This window comes from Eriocheir sinensis, chromosome 4 (genome assembly GCF_024679095.1).
Source record: "Eriocheir sinensis breed Jianghai 21 chromosome 4, ASM2467909v1, whole genome shotgun sequence".
Classification (NCBI taxonomy): domain Eukaryota; kingdom Metazoa; phylum Arthropoda; class Malacostraca; order Decapoda; family Varunidae; genus Eriocheir; species Eriocheir sinensis.
This window is the reverse complement of record NC_066512.1, coordinates 24,670,769-24,685,328: the sequence shown is the minus strand read 5'-3', so window position 1 is coordinate 24,685,328 and position 14,560 is coordinate 24,670,769. Positions and strand designations below refer to the sequence as shown.

Sequence of the window (14,560 nt, the reverse complement as noted above, 5' to 3'; positions counted from 1 at the left end):
CTCACCCTTCATTTATCTTCCCTACTTCTTTTCCCTCTTACATTCACCCTTCTTCCCCTCACTCTCTTTAATTTCTCTCCCCTCATCTACTTCGTCTTCTCCTTCTCCTTCACCCTTTTTCCTCTTCCCTCCCCTTCTCCTCTATTATCCCTTCCACCCCCTTATCAACACCTGCTAGTCCTTACCTGCCTACCTGTCTAATTAACTCACCTGCTCCCCTCACGTCATTATCTTCCCCTTCTCTTTCTCTCCTTCTCTTTACTCGTTTTATAGTTCTCCTGTTTTTTTTTTTAGATTATTCCTTTTTTTCTTTCTCTCTCAGTTTTCTCCTTTTCAGTCTCTTTTTTTTCACTCTTCTTTCCCTCACTCACACACACAAACACACACACACACACACACACACACACACACACACACACACACACACACACACACACACACACACTCCTACTACTACTACTACAACTACTACTAATACAACCACTACTACTAATACAACTACTACTACTAATAATAAAAGAAAGCAAAATCTACCTAAAGAAAAACACAATATTACACAAACCATAAATACTCTTCACCTACACCTAAGAAAAAAAAAAAATCTCATAGGCATAATATAAGCCTACAAACTGTAACCCATTTTCTCTCTTAAACCCTCAAACAGTGGAAGAAAACGGGTCCATAAATCTTTAATGGGATGCTCTTCTAGACCGGCTAGCATAACCTTTCCCTATGGTCCAATTATCGTGGGTCTTGTCAAGTGAGGCGCTCGTGATTGGTTGGCTGCGTTGGGGGGGTGAGTAGGGAGGAGTCAAGAGGAGGAGGAGGAGGATGAGGATGAGGAGGAGGAGGAGGAAGAGGAGGAGGAGGGAATGATGACAAAAAGGGTGAGGAGACGGGTGTTCAGGGGGGAGAGAAAAGGGAGTAAGGAGGATTTATGGGGAAGGAGAAATAGGGTGAAGGAGTGTAAGGAAAGGTTGGGGAAGGAGAGACGGGAAGGGTTGAATGGGGAAGGGGGAGTAATGGGGTGGGGAGAATGGTGTTCTGAGAGGGAAGTGGGGGAATATAGAGAAGAGTTGGGGAGGGGGAGTAAAGAAGGAGTGGGGAGAGTCGTATTCTGAGAAGGGAGTGGGGAGGAATATGAGGAGAAGGTTAGGGGAGAGAACAATTGGGTAGGGGGGCAAGAAAGGGTTAGGGAAGGAGATATGGGGAGGAGAGGGAGTAAGGAATGGTTGGGGGAGGAGGAGACGGAAAGGAGAAGAAAAGAAGGGTAAGAGGGCGGGGGAAGAAGAGAATGGAAAGGGGGAGGGTAGATGATAAGAGGGAACATACTCTTACTAAGTACCCTAACAAACACTTACCCAAACACTTCCAAAACTAACTATTCTCAAAAGACGGAAATAACGAACGAAACACAAAAAAACAAGAGAGTATACCATAAAAATAACAACTATAGAAAACGAGATCACGATTGCAAATATCACGTAAAGAGATCAGAGAGAATGACAAGTGAAATCAGGGAGTGAACGAAGACTAAGACGAATGTGGAGGTATGGAGAGAGGAGGTGGAGGAGGAGGAGGAGGAGGAGGAGGTGGAGGTGGAGGAGGAGGAGGAGAAGGAAGAAGAAGAGGAAGACGAGAATGGAATCGTGATATTAGAAAGAGAAAGAGGAAAAGAGAGAAAGAAAAAGGGAGGGAGAGAAAGAACGCTAATCTCACCCCTAAGGACAACGAACTTAAGGTCAGTCGAGTGGTGTTGATGTGTCGTCATGGTGGTGGTGATGATGATGACGATGATGATGATGGGGGGAGGGGATTAAGGGTTATCGATGGGTGCCAGGGAGACCACCAGTACAAGGTAGTGAGAGCAAGTGAGGGGGAGGGAGAGAGAGGGGGAAGGAGAAGAGTAGAGAGAGGGAGAGGGGGAAGGGTAGAGGGAGTGAGGAGTTTCATAGGTCTCAGGGCTTGTGTTTGTGCTGGAAAGAGAAAGAGAAAGAGGCACAGTGAGAGAGAGAGAGAGGTGCTGGTCAGACTCCTCCTCCTCCTCCTCCTCCACTCTTCTGTCCTTAATCCTCGTTCCCCTCTTCCTTTTCTTCTTATCTCGCCATTCGTACGCCACAGAAGAGGAAGAATAAGAATAAGAAGAGAGAAAGTAGCGAATTGAAGAAGAGAAGATAGATAAAAAAAACGTTACAGAGGAATACTTAAGAAGATTCGTGGAAGTGAAGAAGAAATTGTGAAGAGAGAAAAGGAAGAAATAAGGAAGAAGGAGGAAAAGGCAAAGAAGATAACACACAGAGGAAGTGAAGAAGAAAGAAAGTACTTAACAAACCAGAGAAAAGAGTAAAAAAAGAGGGGTTTGCAAGAGAGAAGCATAAAGGAACAGAAAAGAAAGGGAAGGGATTAAAGGAAACGGGAAGATAAGGAAAGATAAAGGAAGAGAAAAGGAAAAAGAAAGGAAGACAAAGTAGAAGCTAAAGAAGACAGATAAAGGAAGACAGAAAAGGAAGACAGAAAAGGAAGACAAGGAGTAAAGGCCACAAGAAAAGGTCGAGGCACGAAGGTCGGGAGCAGGATGGAGCCATGAGTGATCCGTTCCAGCAGTCGGGCTTTGGACTCTACGACAAACTCTACGGTAAGACCAAGCCGCGTTTCACTACCTCTCACCACACGACCGTTCCCTCCCTCTTTTCTATCTCTCCCTCATTCTTTACTTGTGTGTCTTTCTGCATAACACATGAGGGAAAGGAAATGCAAGTGTGAAGGGATGTTAGGTACGGTAAGGAGAGGAAAGGGAGGGAGGGAAAGGTAAAATAACACCACACGATTGCTAATTCCCTTTTTTTCTCTCTTTTCTTTATCTCCCTTTCTCTTCCTGTGTGTCTTTCTGTATAGCATATGAAGGAAAGGAAATGCAAATGTGGGGAGAAGGAAGGGAGGGTGAGGAGAGGATGGAAACGTGATAAGAGGATAAGGTAGAGATGATAGAAAAGGTAAAAGAAGGAGGAGAAAGAAAATAAAAATGTGTAAGAAAGGAAAGGTGAGGAAAGGATAAGGTAGATAAAATAGGGAAAGGTAAGAGAAGGTAGAGAGGAATAAAGAAGTGTATAGGGGAGGAAGGGAGGGTGAGAAAAGGGTAGAGATAATGGTAAAGGCGACTGGGTTGGTATTGTTATTTGTAAGTAAAGAGACTCATAAATAAACATAGTCGTGCATACAGACAAACAGAGAGACATAAACGCACTACGAATAACAGTATTTAACGCCATTTTGCATAATACGTAGGTGACACACACACACACACACACACACACACACACACACACACACACACATACACACACACACACACAAAAAAAGGAAATAACATAAAAGTATTGGAAAAAAGGAAAAGTTGGAAAAGTCTGAAAAGTGGAAAAAACATGACCCTATCTATACACCTTAAGACTTGTGGTTAGATATTTTTTCTTTTTACGTTTGGTCTATATTCTTTTACGTTTTGTATTTCTCGGTGGAGCCTGAAGGTCGTCCTGATCCCTTTGTGGCGCAGGCAAGTGTTTGTAGTGGCGCCATCTTGCTGGGCGCTGAAAGGGGGAAGGGGGGGAGGGGGTCGGAACACATGATTTATTACTTTTCCTTCTCTTTGTCGTGTGTCTCAGTGTGTGATGATATGCAAAAGACGTTACGTACATACACATTCACATTCATGCATGCTTATCTCTATGGTCCATCTCTCTATCTACCTATCTATTTATCATTCTATCAGTCAACCAGTCTAGCTATCTTCCTATCTCTCTCTCTATCTAACACACGATGCCGTAATAAAAGTCTTAATATCTCCATCTACACCAAAAACTTTACCCTTCCAGACCTTGCATTAGTAAAATATATGAAAAACAAGATAATAAAAATAACAATAATGATAAACCACTAATATACAACAGGAATAGATGAGTGTGAAAGGACTATCGGTAACTTAATTTCTTACATACTAGAAATCTCCATCATATTCTCAAAAGCCTTTCTTCTGTATGCATCCAGTGAATCAGAAGACAGCTAAAGCACTATATGTAACACGGTGATGCATAAAAGGGGAACGCAGTAGAAGCGTCTGGAGGTGAAGAGTAGGTCAGGAGAGGAGGAGGAGGAGGAGGAGAGGAGGGGGAAGGCAAAGAGAGAGAGAGAGGAATGACTGAGGTAACAGAGGAACGTGACACATTAATAGGAATAAAACATGAGGGGAAGAAGTATGCAAGGAAGGATAAAGGAAGGTAAAGCACGGAGGAACGGCACTGCTTGTAGACAAAAGAAAGTAAGAGCGAGATAAAAGAAGGAATGGTAAGGAAGGAAGGTAAAGGCAAATTCTGAAGGTAAAAGAGAGCAAGGGAGGATGAAGGGAAGGTTTGAGTAAAGAAAAGATAGGAAGGAAGGGGAAGGGAGGAAGGGAAAGGCAAATTCTGAAGGTAAAAGAGAGCAAGGGAAAATGAAGGGAAGGTTTGAGTAAAGAAAAGATAGGAAGGAAGGGGAAGGGAGGAAGGGAAAGGCAAATTCTGAAGGTAAAAGAGAGCAAGGGAGGATGAAGGGAAGTTTTGAGTAAAGGAAAGTAAGGAAGGAATGGTACAGGAGTAAGGTAAAAGGAAGGTAAAATGAAGGTTAAGAGAAGGTAAAGGAATTAAGGTAAAGCAGAAAGATAAATTAATAGGTTGAAAGCAAGGAGAGATAAGGGTTAGGTCAAGGTTGAAAGAAAGGGAAAGTAAAAGAAAGATTAAGAAAAGGGACATTTATAGGTAAAGTCAAATACAGGTTAGGGTAAATAAAGGTAAAGTAGGGGGGAATATCACAGGTAATTGTCGCCCGTAACACCTGTCCTGCACACCTGAGTCACGTGTGGGAGTGTTCACGAAGCCACCTGTTAGTCACCCGGGCTTGTGATGTCACCTTCATGCTACGAGTCTGACGTCAAATATTCGATTATATGGCACACACACACACATTCTCTCTCTCTCTCTCACACACACACACACACACACACACACACACACACACACACACACACACACACACACACACACACACACACACACACACACACACACACACACACACACACACGCACACGCACACACAGGAATGCAATCTCAATCTATTGCCACAAAAGGAGCCGCTGGTGTATGTGTGTGTGTGTGTGTGTGTGTGTGTGTGAGAGTGTGAGAGTGCGAGTGCGTGTGTGTGACTTTGAGCTGTCCTTCAAATCAAAGAATGACGAGGTAAAGAACTGCGCGATAAAAAGAAGAGAGAGAGAGAGAGAGAGAGAGAGAGAGAGAGAGAGAGAGAGAGAGAGAGAGAGAGAGAGAGAGAGAGAGAGAGAGAGAGAGAGAGAGAGAGAGAGAGAGAGAGAGAGAGAGAGAGAGAGAGAGAGAGAGAGAGAGAGAGAGAGAGAGAGAGAGAGAGAGAGAGAGAGAGAGAGAGAGAGAGAGAGAGAGAGAGAGAGAGAGAGAGAGAGAGAGAGAGAGAGAGAGAGAGAGAGAGAGAGAGAGAGAGAGAGAGAGAGAGAGAGAGAGAGAGAGAGAGAGAGAGAGAGAGAGAGAGAGGATGAAAGAGAGAAAAAAGGAAAGACAGAAAAGGAAGAAATAAATAAATAAAATAAAGAAAAGAAAGACAAAAATAAAAAAAATAAATAAACAAAACTACATAAGAAATGAAAAAAAAACTCTTGCTCTTCATAATAAAATAACACCAAATCAAATGGAAAATACATAAATAAATTCACACACACACACACACACACACACACACACACACACACACACACACACACACACACACACACACACACACACACACACACACACACACAAAACATGAATTCAAAACATCGGAGCCAACAAGCTACATTAGTACACCAATAATAATAATAATAATAATAATAATAATAATAATAATAATAATAATAATAATAATAATAATAATAATAATAATAATAATAATAAAGGAGAAAAAGGAATAACACATAACATATATAATATATTTTTACGATGAGAGAGAAAACAGCTACACAATAAGATTAAACACTCACAAAACTCTACTCTTAAAAAAAACAAGAAAATCAACGAAAACACCAAAAGAAGCAAATACTAAATGTTGATAAATTAAACATGAACCAAAAAAAAGAAAAAAAAAAGAAAATGTTACAAATACAATCAGACAATCAGAGACACAAAATTCTACTCCTAAAATCTTAAATAATAAATAACAAAATAATTACAGAAAAGTGGAGGTAAAGGAACATGATGAAGCCAAAGGGAGGTAAAGGTCAGGTTAGGGCAAAGGAAGGTAAAGGAAAGGGAAGAAAAATGTCACTAATTGAAGAGAAAGGAAAGTAAAAGCATAATAAGAAGAAAATAAACAAATAATAAAAATCTTGGTCCCAGTTCGATACCCTCCCAAAACTCTCCTTCTAAAGTAAACATATAAAAAATAATACAAAGCTCGTGATGAAAGTCTCCCAAAATAGTTCGAGACGCAGAAAGTCAAATAACAGAGAGGAACAGACTGTCTCAGAGCTCGCAAGGGGGAAGGGGGGAAGGGGAGTGGAGGGGGAGTATGGGGAGAGGGGGGAAGAGGAGTGGAGGGGGAGTGGGGGAGAGAGGAGGGAAGAGTACTGGAGGGGAGTGAGTGAGGGGGAGTGGTGGGGAAAGGGATGGGAGAGTAGGGTGAGGTCAGATGAGAGAGCGTCGATGCTAGCTGAGTCTTGCATTAGTAAAGGGGATAGAAGAAGATACGACCAGAAAAAGAGATGAAAAAAAACAATAATGTGAATCGAGGTTATGGGAGAAAAGACAGAAAGGCGGTAGAAAAGGAGGGAGAGCAGAATAAAATGGAGGAAGGAGGGAAGAAGAGAAGGGAGAAGAGAAGAATAAAGGAAAGCAAAGAAGGGAGAGAAGGAGGAAGGGAGAAAAATGTATAGAGGGAAAGTTTGGAAAAGCAGAATTTATGATGATGATGATGATGATAAGGAGGAGGAAGAGGAGAAGGATGAGCAGGAGGAAGAGGAGGAAGAGTAAGAAGAGGAAGAGGAGGATAAAAGTAAATAAAAAAAAAGTAATACGGAAAGTAGAACAGGTATATGTCACACACACACACACACACACACACACACACACACACACACACACACACACACACACACACACACACACACACACACACACACACACACACACACACACACACACACACACACACATCTTGTTTTCGGCTTCACAAAAGGATGATTGAAACTCTTATGAACAAAACGTACACATTGACGCCTTAACAATAGTGTACATGTGTGCGTGTGTGTGTGTGTGTGTGTGTGTGTGTGTGTGTGTGTGGTAACCATGGAGCTTAACAATCAGGTATGTGAGGGAGGAAGAGTAGGAGGAGGAGGAGGAGGAGGAGGAGGAGGAGGAGGAGAAGGAGGAGAAGGAGGAGGAGGAAAAGGAAGAGGGGGAGAAAGCTATGAAAAAATCGACTATATAACACATGTCGAGAGGGAGGAGAAAAGGGAGGGGAAGAGGAGGAGGAGGAAGGGAGGGAATGAAGGAAGGGAGGGAGAGAAAGAAGAGGACAGCAGGGCGAAAGTGAATGTAGGGAGAGGAGGAGGAAAGGAGAAGAAATGCGAGGGAAGGAAGACGAGATGGAAGGGATGAAAGAGAAGGAAAGAAGAAAAAGAAAGAAGAAGGAGAGGTTGGAAAAAGGGTGAAGAAAGGAGAGAAGAAAAAAAGAGAAAGAAGAGGTGGGGTTGAGAGGAAAAAAGGAGAGAGAGAGAGAGAGTGAAGGAAGACTGGAGATGGAAGAAAGGGAAGAAAGAAAAGGGAGAAAGGAAGAAAAAGTGAAAAAGGGAAGGAAGAAGAGAGGGAGGAAAAGAAGAAGAAGGAATAAGAGGTGGGAGAAAGAGAGGGAAAAAAGTAGGGAGAAAGGAAAGAACAAAGAGAGAGAGGGAGAAAGAGGGAAGGATCAAGGAAGAGAGGGAATGGAGAAAAAGGAAGAAATAAGGAAGAGAGAGGGAAGGAAGAAAGGAGGAAGAGTGGGGGAGGAGAGAGGGAGTTTAATAAGGGAGAGAACAACATTTAGTCTTAATCGCCCTTGGCACGTGAGGAGAAACAACAAAAAAGGGTGAGAATGTTAATTGGTGTGTGTGTGTGTGTGTGTGTGTGTGTGTGTGTGTGTGTGTGTGTGTGTGAAACTAACTCCTGATCACACTGGATAGATTAGGCCTTACACACACACACACACACACACACACACACACACACACACACACTTACATAACTCAAATTTCTCCTCCTCCCATTTTCCTTCTTTTTCTTTTCTATCACAATTTATCGACGCCCAGAAGTTCATGCCCCGCTGTAGTCCCTCACTAAGGCGATTATTCAAGCCTTGCAATCAGCCTTGAGAGCCGCGTTGCGTAAAAATTCAGGGAAGTCAATCAATAGGGGCCGAGTTTTTTCTTCTTAGTTACTCCTTAAATATACTGTTTGGCGGGCAACGTAGAAAACGGACAAGAGGAGAGGTGGACTTGCTTAGTATGTGTATGTATTATGTAGCCACTGTTCTCCCTCCTCCTACAACACACACACACACACACACACACACACACACACACACACACACACACCAAAAAAAATATGTAGCAGTGTGTTAAGGTGCGTGAGTTGCGAAGATATTAGAGAGTTATGTTAAGTGTGGTTAGGAAAGTTCCCATCTCTCTCTCTCTCGTAAATATGAATAGAAAGAAAGCGAAAATATTTGCTTTATTAATCTAGTAAGTATTTTTCCACGAGAGAGAGAGAGAGAGAGAGAGAGAGAGAGAGAGAGAGAGAGAGAGAGAGAGAGAGAGAGAGAGAGAGAGAGAGAGAGAGAGAGAGAGAGAGACGCAATAACACTAATTTAACACCACAAGGTCCCTTTCCTCATAGTGGTATATCAACACACACACACACACACACACACACACACACGCACACACACACAGTCACAGGTGTCGCCAGGTGAGCGGAGGCAATTAACATACCACTCCATGCCTCCTGTCACCTGGCCAGACTAAGACAGGTGGGTAGCGAGTCGCCGAGGTAGAGGTAGAGATAGAAGTTGAGAGTAGAGATAGAGGTTGATAGATAGAGGTAGAGGTTGAGAGTATAGATAAAGGTTGAGAGGTAGAGGTAGAGGCTGAAAGTTGAGATAGAGGTTGAGAGGTAGAGGTTGAAAGGTAGAGGTTAAGAGTAGAGGTAGAGGTTAATAAGTAGAGTCAAAGGTAGAAGTTAAGAGGTAGAGGTTTGGAGGTATAGAGGTAGACAGATGACGCTAAAGGATTCCGCAATAGATAAATATAGATGCTTAGTAAAGAATCATAAGTGAGTTTATGAATGATTAGGTCTATACATACATACATACACAAACACACACACACACACACACACACATTATCTTTAGTGGCTGTGAAATGAAATATGAAGTCATCAGTCTCGTAGGAGAAGTAGTAGCAGTAGTAGTAATTTTGTTATAATCATCATTACCATTACTGATACAATACTAACGGAATTGCAGTGGATGACAAGTACAACAGTAATAATACCGTCTAGATAATAAGAAACAATAAGATAAGATATATACACCAGAGGCTTCCCGCAACTCGGAGGTCGCCTCTTCGCCAGCACCTTTTCCTTCACAGAGGCTTCCCGCAACTCGGGTGTCGCCTCGTCTGCAGCTTCATTTTCTCCGTCAGGCGTCGGGTCACGAGCATTGTTACCGGACCGTCCCAGGTGTCTGTAGGTCGCTTAATGAGCCTCAGCGGCCTCGCACCTCCGCCACTCAGCTATTTTGGCACGAATGAAGTTGTGGCACTGCAGAACTGAGTCTCTGTGGCCCTTAACATGAAGGGTTCGCTTAATCCGCGTGATTCCTACCCCATAGCTCCGCCGCAGATCCTCGAGGTGGCGGTCCTCGGGGCCTGCAAGGCGACTGATGAATCTGTGAGGCACAGCCAGGCTGCGGTAAGCGTTAGGGACAGTGGCGGAGGTGGCAGAGACTGTCACTGGTGCAGAGGACTCGTCTTGACAAGGAACTTCCTGGTCTGCGGCCACTGTGCCGTTTTGAGCGACTCTTTCCACCTCGGACGTCGCTTCGCGTGCTGCTTCATTTCCTTCATCAGAGGCTTCCCTCAACTCGGAGGTCACCTCGTTTGCTCCTTCTTTTCCTTCATCAGAGGCTTCCCTCAACTCGGAGGTCACCTCGTCTGCTCCTTCTTTTCCTTCATCAGAGGCTTCCCTCAACTCGGAGGTCACCTCGTCTGCTCCTTCTTTTCCTTCATCAGAGGCTTCCCTCAACTCGGAGGTCACCTCGTCTGCTCCTTCTTTTCCTTCACCAGAGGCTTCCCTCAACTCGGAGGTCACCTCGTCTGCTCCTTCTTTTCCTTCACCAGAGGCTTCCCTCAACTCGGAGGTCACCTCGTCTGCTCCTTCTTTTCCTTCATCGGAGGTTTCCCGCAATACGGGGGTTGCCTCGTCTGCATCATCATCTTCATCCTCAACGGAGAATACCTTTTCGAGGTAAGCCTCCCATTCTTTGTAGTTGTCTTCATTGCTGTCTTCCAGTTCGTCGATGTCATCTTCATCCTCAACGGAGAATACCTTTTCGAGATAAGCTTTCCATTCTTCGTAGTGTTCATCAGTATAGTCCTCCAATTCGTTAGTATCTTCATATTCTTCATGAGTTGCAGCCTCAACCATTGTGTGTGTGCCAGAACCTTCCTTCATCACCGTCAATGTTTAGTTTCCATAATTCTTTGTCGTAAAGAAGCAACATAAATAGGTATACACACACACACACACACACACACACACACACACACACACACACACACACACACACACACACACACAGGAAGATTGGGTAATTAATATATAAAGGAAAAGACTTAGGTACAGTTAGATTAGCGGCGACATAAATAGATATACATTAAGAGAGAGAGAGAGAGAGAGAGAGAGAGAGAGAGAGAGAGAGAGAGAGAGAGAGAGAGAGAGAGAGAGAGAGAGAGAGAGAGAGAGAGAGAGAGAGAGAGAGAGAGAGAGAGAGAGAGAGAGAGATATCAGTGTTAGGAGAGAGAGAGAGAGAGAGAGAGAGAGAGGAGGTGGAGGAGGAGGAGGAGGAGGAGGTGGAGGAGGTGTAATTTCGACAGTAGTAGTTTGAGATGTGAACGTCGTGAGTGGAATGTGTGGAGGCACGCGTCCCTGTGTGTGTGTGTGTGTGTGTGTGTGTGTGTGTGTGTGTGTGTGTGTGTGTGTGTGTGTGTGTGTGTGTGTCTGTGTGTGTGTGTGTGTGTGTGAAGACAGGCGAGATAACTACATCATTAGTGGGGTGGAGGGGAGCGTGGTGACGACACACACACACACACACACACACACACACACACACTACTAACTTATACATACATTCATACACACATACACACATACATACATACATACATCTACCTACATGCCAATAACCTCCTATACATTACACACACAAACATACGCATATACACACATACACACACACACACACACAAAAAAAAATAGATAGGAAAAATTTCACATCCACGCATATTCACCGGCTGTGTCCACTCACCTACTTGCTCACTCTCTCTTACTCACTCGCTCACTCACTCACTCACTCAATCTTTCGTAACGCACAACGCAACGCCGGTGAGGGTGAATTATCGACACTCGTATGCGTATAACCGAAAGGAATGCGCGTTCGGTTATCACAAGAGACGCGGAACGAAAAAAAAAACCGTATGACAACAATGATAATAATAAGATAATGATGATAATGATAATACGAAAATGACGGTGAACTCAAAATATCCGACTTTGTGAAGAAAATGAATGATAGAAACAATAGTAATGATGATGATACGAATACTAATACGAATACTAACACTAATACTAATACCAATACTGATACTAACACTAATACCAATACAAATACGAATACCAATACCAATACTAATACAAATACCAATACTAATACTAATACGAATACTAACACTAACTCCAATACTAATACAAATACCAATACTAATACCAATACTAATACTAATACGAATATCAATACAAATACTAATATCAATACTAATACCGATACTAATACCAAAACTCTAATACTAATACCAATACGAATACTTATACCAGTGCCAATACCAACACAAATACTAATACTAATACCAATACTAATACTAATGATTTTGTTTCCGAAATTTCCGACAATAGTAAACAAAAGAAAGCACTCGAGCTAACCTTCTTCTCCTCCTCCTCTTCCTCTTTCTTCTTCTTCCTCCTCCTCCTCCTATTCCTTCTCCTCAGTGTGCTTTCTTCCTGCTCTCTCTTCTCTCTTCTTTCTTTTTTTGGGGGGTAAGCTTTTATTTATCTTTTCTCTATGGGGTTTTTTTTCATTGTTGCTTTCATATCTTCTTTAATCTCTCTGCTCGTCCTCCTCTTCCTCCTCCTCCTCCTCCTCTCTCTTCTTCATTCTCACTCGCACGGAAAATTACGCTTCGTCGCCCTAAAAACAACGCCCACCATCACCACCATAACAAAACACGCGCAGCACCCCTCCTGAGAGACGCCAGCCGCTGGAACGCCGCTGAATGGCTCCTGCGGGCGTGACGTCATAGCAAAACAGAGCTCGTGATTGGCTGAGGCTGAGGTGTTTTACTTCGGATGGCGAGGAACCCGTGACGGTCGTTCTGCGCGCGCTCACTCTCCTCCAGACACGAGTGAAGGGTTAAGGAGGTAAAGGAGCGCGCGCAGGTGTTACGTTGTGCCGAGAGGAGTGACTTTAGCGACGAAGACACGAGAATAGCAAGCTGGCGGCGATGCTGGTGGAAGGTGAGGAGGTGTCGAGACCCAGACCGAGAACAAGACGGATGGTTCTTTTTTTGGGGTTTTGTTTTGTTTTGTTTTGATTTCGTTGTAGATTTATATAATGTTGATGTGCGTGTCTGCGTTTGTTTAGGTGTATTTGTGAATGTTTGGATAATAATGACTCACTGTATCAGTCATAATGAAAGAAAACTACGTAGATTATATGCAGAAAATGAGAATATATAATTGAGAGATGAAAATAGTGATACTGGGAGAGGTAATGTGAGATAAAGAGAAAGAAATGTTGATGCGACACAGTAATTATATGAACAATGAGATAGATGAGGAAGAGATAAGGATGAGGCCATGTAGATGCGATAAAAAAAAGGAAAAGTAAAGAAAAATAGAAGGTAATTTGAGGTATGTAGCACGGAAAATTAACGAAAAGCAATGAGGAAAAGGGAGATTTACTGATGATACTGCGAGGATGAAATGAATATAAATCGAATCAAGGTGAGATGAAGAGGGTGATGATGGGAAAGGTAAAGCGATATACAGAGAAAGATTAATTTAGATGAAACAAACAAAGTAAATAAACAAAATAATGAGAAAAAGAGTTATGGAAGATGCTACGAAGATGAGATGAACCATAAATCTAATTAAAGCGAGATGAAAACAATGATGCTGGTAAAGGTAAAGAGATATACAGAGAAAGATTAATTTAGATGAAACAAGGAAATCAAAATAATGAGAAAAAAAAGAAGAGTTAAGGTTGATGCTGCGAAGATGAGATGAACCATAAATCTAATCAAAGCGAGATGAAAACAATGATGCTGGTAAAGGTAAAGAGATATACAGAGAAAGATTAATTTAGATGAAACAAAGAAATAAATCAAAGTAATGAGAAAAAAAAAAGTAGTTAAGGATGATGCTACGAAGATGAGATGAACCATAAATCGAATCAAGGCGAGATGAAGAGAGTGATGCTGGGAAAGACAAGAGAGGTAACAATGATAAGGATATAAACGGAGAGAGAAAAGATAAAACAACAAAAAAAAAATCAAAACAAGAAAAAAAAATAAAAAGAATAAAGAAACTAAATAATGAAGGAAATTAATCTTGGCGTGAGTTGATGCTGAAGAGTAGAGAAGAGGAGAGATAGTAAAGGTTGTAGAAGAGAATGATGGTGATGAAGAACGAGAACAAGCAGAAAAAGAACAAGAATTTGGACGCTAGACGATAAAAGACTATTACCTCTCCCATGCGTGTGTGGAAATGAAGCGATGAGATAAAAGTTAAGGATTTGGATAATTAAAAAAAAAACTAGATCAAAAACATAAAAGACGAACAAGAATAAGAAAAGCAAGAACGAGAAAACAAGAAGAAAATTAAAGAAAGGAGAGAGAGATACAGAGAGAGAATAACAGAGATAGAAAACAACAGGAAACAAATAAATTAGAAAGTACCGATGCAGCAAAAAAAAAAAAAAAAAAAAAAAAATCGTTATCCAGAAGGTGACGATGACCAATTAGAGAAACGAACCGAAGAAATAAAAAAAATAATGATTAGGCAAAATAAAAAAAATAAATAAAAGGTACGTGGACGAAAGAAGAGAAAAGGAACATGTTACTGAAGGAAAAGGAGGAGAAAAAAAGGAGGAGGAAAACGAA

At 42.1% G+C, this 14,560-nt stretch overlaps 2 protein-coding genes across 9 annotated transcripts in view; one reads left to right on the top strand and one right to left on the bottom strand.

Moving 5' to 3' along the window:
• The first annotated feature begins 2,003 nt into the window (after positions 1 to 2,003).
• LOC126980779 (caveolin-3-like) overlaps positions 2,004 to 14,560 on the top strand; it is a 26,477-nt gene continuing 13,920 nt past the window's right edge. For 2 of the 3 annotated variants that reach the window (XM_050831073.1, XM_050831065.1), the window contains exon 1: positions 2,004 to 2,635. In XM_050831073.1, the coding sequence (XP_050687030.1) occupies positions 2,584 to 2,635 (52 nt within the window). In that variant the 5' untranslated portion in view covers positions 2,004 to 2,583. Of the gene's footprint in view, positions 2,636 to 12,779; positions 12,915 to 14,560 lie in introns of those variants that run through there. The other variant, XM_050831080.1, reaches the window with a different exon arrangement.
• LOC126980759 (aspartic and glutamic acid-rich protein-like) lies at positions 9,291 to 10,897 on the bottom strand. 6 transcript variants are annotated; one of them, XM_050831047.1, is made up of 2 exons: positions 10,383 to 10,897; positions 9,291 to 10,220 (listed from the first exon to the last, which is right to left on the bottom strand). In XM_050831047.1, the coding sequence occupies exons 1-2, from the start codon at positions 10,797 to 10,799 to the stop codon at positions 9,822 to 9,824; spliced, it is 816 nt and encodes a 271-aa protein (XP_050687004.1). In that variant the 5' UTR covers positions 10,800 to 10,897; the 3' UTR covers positions 9,291 to 9,821. The 6 variants fall into 6 exon arrangements, with proteins under 6 accessions (XP_050687004.1, XP_050687008.1, XP_050687007.1 ...); XM_050831051.1 differs by having other exon boundaries at positions 10,437 to 10,895; XM_050831050.1 differs by having other exon boundaries at positions 9,291 to 10,274; positions 10,491 to 10,891.